Source organism: Leptosomus discolor, unplaced genomic scaffold (assembly GCF_034619465.1).
Source record: "Leptosomus discolor isolate bLepDis1 unplaced genomic scaffold, bLepDis1.hap2 HAP2_SCAFFOLD_35, whole genome shotgun sequence".
In the NCBI taxonomy this organism is placed as follows: domain Eukaryota; kingdom Metazoa; phylum Chordata; class Aves; order Leptosomiformes; family Leptosomidae; genus Leptosomus; species Leptosomus discolor.
Window position 1 is genome coordinate 501,561 of NW_028237764.1, and position 6,000 is coordinate 507,560.

Here is a 6,000-nt window from a genome sequence, read left to right on the forward strand (position 1 = left end):
GCACATGCTCTGTCCGAGCTGTCTCTAATGATCTTGAACTTCCTACAAGCGATAATCTGAGGAGAAATATCTACAGTAGGTGGATACAAGATAATTAGAAATAAAGACAATGAAAGGGTTGGCTAAGGACACAATTAGACTGTTGAAAGACAGGTAAGATTTTACTGCCTGAAGCTCAAAACAGCAACCTAGGTGAGAGGCATCTGAATGAGCAAAGATTAAGGGGAGGAGGAAACCAGAGAATAATGATCTGGCCAGTCTGCATCTGAAAAGATGACTTCAGAAATGGTCATTGTATCCTGAACAGGTGCAAATATCTGAAAGATTAAAGAAATTAGATCCACCATAGAACAGGAAGAACAGTGTTAGTGAACTCACAGGGGAAGATGGATATTTCTTTGGAATATCCCTTTGAAAAGGTCATGGGAATGGCAGAGGTCTCTTCTGAGAGAGGACAAACATCCATCTTTGAAAGAGGCCGAAAGTGCATCCCAGGGAACCCCAGACTGTACAAGCTCACGCTGGGGAGGAGTGTGACATCACTGAGAGTCCTCATGGGTGACAGTTCTGAGCACCTGCGAGAGAGTGACTGTCAACATGGACTCTCCAAGGGTCACTCGTGCCTCACCAACCTGACAGCCTGCACTTGTGCATGAGCAGATAAAAAGTGGCTGCCATTTGCCTCAGCTTCAGCCCAACCCTTGCCGTGGTCTCCCTCAATATTCTTCTACCCAAGTCAGGCCATTCCAGTCGGGACGGGTAGAGAAACATTAGGTTAAAACTGCATTAGGAAAAGCGATGCTGGCAGGTGGAGGGAGGTGACCCTTCCCCTCCACTCAGCACTGGTGAGGACACACCTGGAGTGCTGTGTCCAGTGCTGGGCTGCACAGGGCAAGGAGGTTGCTGATCTACTAAAGCAAGTCCAGCAAAGGGCCACAGAGCTGGTTTAAGGGACTGGAGCAGCTTTCATAGGTGTTAAGGCTGAGAGTGGTGGGACTGTTCTGTCTGGAGAAGGAAGCTTGGAGGGATTTTATTAATGTATAGGAATACCTGATGGGAGGGCATGAAGACCAGGGAGCCAAACTTTTCTTGGTAGTTCCCAGTGACAAGGGGGTGATGGACACAGATATATAGACACAAAATTCTGTCTGAAACAGGTAAATGCTTTTTGACTGGAAGGGTGGTCAACAACTGGAACAGAGTGCCCCAGTGGATTGGTGGAGTCTCCATCAACCGACCTCGACCAGGTCTTCAGCAACCTGCTCCAGCTGGCCCTGCCTCAGCTGGGGTTTGGACTAAATGATTTCAGTGTCTTTAGATGACCATTGAATGTCCCTTCCAACCAAATCTATTCATGATTCTATGATTCTAAAAGCTCGTTTTGGTGAGGAGTGTGCCATCAATTAGAGTCCTCCTGGGTGATGTTCCTGGGCCCCTAAAAGAGAAGTATGTGTCCAAATGCAGGCAGTGTGGACTTAGCAAGGATACATACTGGGACGTACGTGGGGAACACACAGACCTTTTCTGGGTCCTGTTCAATTTAATACCTGTATCCATGACCTAGAGTTGTCACCGCGTTTAACAAGAACAAATGTCAGATTCGACTCCTGGGATGAAAGAACACCAGTCACAAGTGTAGACTGGGAGAGGACTGGCTGGAGAGCAGCCCTGCAGAACGGGATCTGGGGGTGCTGGTTGACAGCAGGCTCAACAGGAGTCTCGAAGGTTCCCCATCAGCCAAGAGGGCAAACTGGAAGCTGGGGTGCATCAAACAGAGTAGAACCAGCCAGCCCAAAGAGGGGATTATCCCACTCTGTTCAGCGTTGGTGTGGCCTCACCTTGAGCACTGTGTGCACTTCTGTGCCCCACAATTTACTTAAGGTGCTCAGAGGAGGGCAACAAAGCTGGTGGCAGGGCTGGAAGGCATGTCCTATGAGAAACGGCTAAGGAGAGTGGGTTTGTGTAACCTGGAAATAAAGAGGCTGAGGAGTGACCTCATTGCTCTCGACAGCTTCCTGAGATGGGGACGTGGAGAGGGAGGTGCTGAGCTCTCCTCCCTGATAGCCTGTGACAGGGCATGTGGGAATGGTTCCAAGCTGCACCAGGAGAGGTTTAGACTGGACATTAGGAAGCATTTCTTTACCAAGAGGGTGGTCAAACCCTGCAATGGGCTTCCTAGAGAGGTGGTTGACACCCCAAGCCTGTCAGTGTTTAAGAGGCATTTGGACAATGCCCTTATGAATATGATTTATCTTTTGGTGAGAGGTGAAGTGGTCAGGCAGTTGGACTGGATGATCATTGTAGCCCCCTCCCTACTGAACCATTCTGTTCTATAGAGGTACCTGTACAGGGTGGATCCCTCCAGCACCCGGGCTCTGACACTCAGTCTCCTCAGTATGAGCCCCTGAGGCTACAGTCCCATTGCAGATGCTGGTACAGACCATCTCAGTCTCACACACACACACAAACTCTGACCTCCAGTCACTCCTGTCTCTCAGTTGCTGGCACAAATGACACAAGGCCTGTCTGACCCCCTGGTCCTGCTTAAGTTGCTGCACTCACACCCCTGTGCTCACAGGTTCACGCAAAGGAGAGATTGACTCACCCAGGAAAGAGTTAGAAATAAAGTTTCATGAGAAGACAGAACAGGTTACACTGGTCGAGGGCCTCCCCTAAACTTTCCATAATACGTCCTGTGCAATCCAAAAATGCTCCTGCCCTGCATCCCAAAAGGTGTCCTCCACCTCCAGGCAACAGTCCCCTTAGCCCAAGTGGTGATCCAGAAAGCTGCTCTCAGTGACTTCTTTTGATGGGTATCACACCTGGAAATGGGGCTGATGGCTTTCCCAGGGCAGCCCTGGAAGGAGCTGGGACAACTTGTTCATGCCTCAGGAGCCTGTAATTTGGGATCCACCTGCCACTGTGCCTCTGTGCTCTTCTTAGTTTGCAGAGAAGGGCTCTTGATGAGCTGGTGGCTCTCCTGGGATGGGTCTGGGAGAGCTGAGGCAGGGTATTAGCTGAGCTACTCCTTCTGCCATTGGTAGTGCTTTCTTCGACTGTACAGATGAGCTTCGTATCACTTAGCCTGACACAATCCCAGAAGAACATCAGCCTCCTGAGGCATCTGTGTTTGGAGGTCACATACATACGCACTGGTATCATTTAAGAGGTGACAGCAGGTCACTGGAATCGCTGTCCAGAAAGGCATCATGATGAGGGGAAAAGCTGTACTGTTGCACGGGCAATGGCTTTGTTCAGGGCCAGCATCACAGCCTTGTTTCTAAGGCTGTAGATGAATGGATTTAAGAATGGGTACAGGACGGTGTTGAGCAAAGCTACGATTCTGTTTGTCTCCAAGGAAACATCTTCGGAAGGACACACATAGAGAGCAATGCAGCTCCCATATGCAATGGCCAAGGTGGTGAGATGGGAAGAACATGTAGTAAAAGCTTTTTTCCTCCCAGAGGCTGCTGGAAGGTGTAGAATACAGAGAAGGATGATCATGTAAAATGCCAGAGTTAAACCTAAGGAACCCAGTACGACAAATGGCAATAAAAAAGAGTCTAGTTTCCAAAGCAGGCTGGTGTCAGAGCAGGACAATTTGAATAAGGGGGAGTTGTCACAAAAAAAATGGTGGATCTTGTTGGAGCCACAGAAAGTCAGCGCGTAGAGGAGGACCAGACGGTAACTCATGAGTGTGATGCTCATGACCCAAGCAGCAACAACCAGGCGGATGCAGAGCTGAGGCTTCATGATGGCAGCGTAACACAAAGGCTGGCAGATGGCAACATAGCGGTCAAAGGACATGACAATCAGAAGAGCCAACTCTGTGCAGCCCAGGGCAAAATAGAAATAGGATTGGGCAAAGCAGCTGCTTAGGGAGATTCTTCTCCTCCCAGAAGCCAGGATCACAACGAGTTTGATGCTTGTGGAGGATGTAAACCAGATCTCCAGGAAGGACAGGTTGCTGATGAAAAAGTACCTGGGGGTTTGCAGGCGGTGATCCATACACACCAGGAAAATGATGGTCGCATTCCCCATCACTGTTGTCAGGTAGACGAGCAGAAGGACCAGAGAGAGAAATAGCTGTAGTCTTTGATCAAGCCCTGAGAAACCCTCTAGGATGAACTCAGTAACTGCACTTTCATTTTCTGCTCCCATGCTCAATTTCAGTTCATCCTGAGGAGACAGGAACCTGGCAAAAACCAACTGTGATAATTTCACCATCTGGGTGATTAGTTCTGTCCTTCCTTTTCTGCTGCTTTCCTTTCTTTCTGTCTTGCTATATGACACAGACAGAGACAGTCCTTTCAATCATTTCTCCCACCTCAATTTTTCTGTTTCGCATTTCAGTGGGAGTCCTCACAGAATTTGTTGTCTCTTTTCTACCCTTTCCAAACACTCACAAAGGATTTCTTTCTCCAGAACACATTTTAAAGAGGCTGTTAGCTATTTCATCCCATTCCTGGGTAATCCCAAATTCATTCACTCAGACCTCTTGCAAACCTCTGTCACACCTATGTGCCAAACTCTCCTCTTCTATTGCACGAATACTAAAAAAGCAAAACAAATGAAATCAAACCAAATCTGTATGTTAAAAGCTGTTCTTTCTATTTTTCCATACTTGCCTTTTTGGGCTAGGAATCCCCGAGAATCTGTTGATTTTAAAATAAGTAATATCAAGTATCTCTTCTGTAATCCCCCACTTTCTTCCATGGTTTCTTGTTCTCTGTTTCTTCAGGAGAGGACAGGGATGGGAAGGGGGAACAAGGACCAAGTCTGACTTGTCTTCCTTAGTACTCTAAATAGTGACTGAAATTTTCTGTGGTTCCACACAGTCTCATCTGACATCCGCCTGCACTCAAATGCAGTTGTTTCCAAACAGCTGCTCATTGCTATTACCCTCAAATGTCCTGACCGAAACGCAGAGCAAGGGTGTCCTAAAGAGATTTGTAAGCTTTGTTTTGCATGCCAGTTATAGGCTGGGAGGACCCAGCCTCTAGTGTTTTCTCTTGTCTCCATTGAGTATAGAGGGAGCCTCTGGGAAACAAGTTCTCACAGGCACCTGCAGCACAGTCGGTGACACTCACTGTTCAAGTCTCAAACCTCGGATGTACCCAGTTATTATTTTTTAAAATCAAAATACGAATCTAACAGAAGGAAGCACAAGAAAAGTGTACATAATAACGACCAATGTTTTTCCCTTCATCTTCACCGTTATTTTTAGACATAGAAAGGAGCAGAGCAGATGAGACCAGACACAGGATGATTCACAACGCAAGGGGAGGAGAGCGAGGGGAGGAGCTGGTGGGTTTGAAGCAGTGAAACAAAAGTTCTCCACAGGCTGTGTTGTCCCCTCAGGCTCTGTCCCAGGGCAGAATGGGTAGCATTACCCAAGGAGCAAAATGGGAATTTCAGCATAGGGTGGTGCTCCACGTTGGCACGACATTTCAGCTTGGGGCTCAGGCTAGTCTTACATCCCAAATGCCCGGCTTGTTCTTTGCCTCTAGTCTGGCACAGGGGAAGCTCTGCACTGGGTTCGCCTGGAAAACTTTCTGAGGTTAAACCACTGGCTGCTTTTGAGCAAAAGCTCAAACTCAGTCACCCCCAGCAGTTTGAGCATGGTGAATCGGTGAATCAGAGGTGGTCATCCCAGTTTCCATTTTCTAGGTCAGTTCACACACTCAAAGGCTGGTGTCTTCTTACTCTGTTGGGTAACACCTAAATTATCTAAAAGTATTCTTCTCCTGAAGGCACCTCCTTAGGGGAACCTGATAATTTGCAGACAGATTCTGTTCAGGCCCAGCATCGCTAAACACGCAACCAGCGTGAGAGACACAGAGTGAAGAAACAGAAGATGTGCAGGCGAAGGATATCCGGGTGAAGAAGGCCTTATTGTGGCTTTGCACAGAGGTTATCCTCAGGATGGTGCCTATCATGGAGGCATAAACCACAGCAGTCCATGTGAAGGAGCTCAGCAGCACAGCGGAGGAGAGAGCA

At 48.0% G+C, this 6,000-nt stretch overlaps 1 protein-coding gene across 1 annotated transcript; it reads right to left on the minus strand.

Moving 5' to 3' along the window:
- Positions 1 to 3,207: 3,207 nt before the first annotated feature.
- On the minus strand, positions 3,208 to 4,227 carry LOC147412891 (olfactory receptor 6E1-like). The gene has a single exon (XM_086480767.1). The coding sequence runs from the start codon at positions 4,225 to 4,227 to the stop codon at positions 3,208 to 3,210; it is 1,020 nt and encodes a 339-aa protein (XP_086336893.1).
- Positions 4,228 to 6,000: the final 1,773 nt, after the last annotated feature.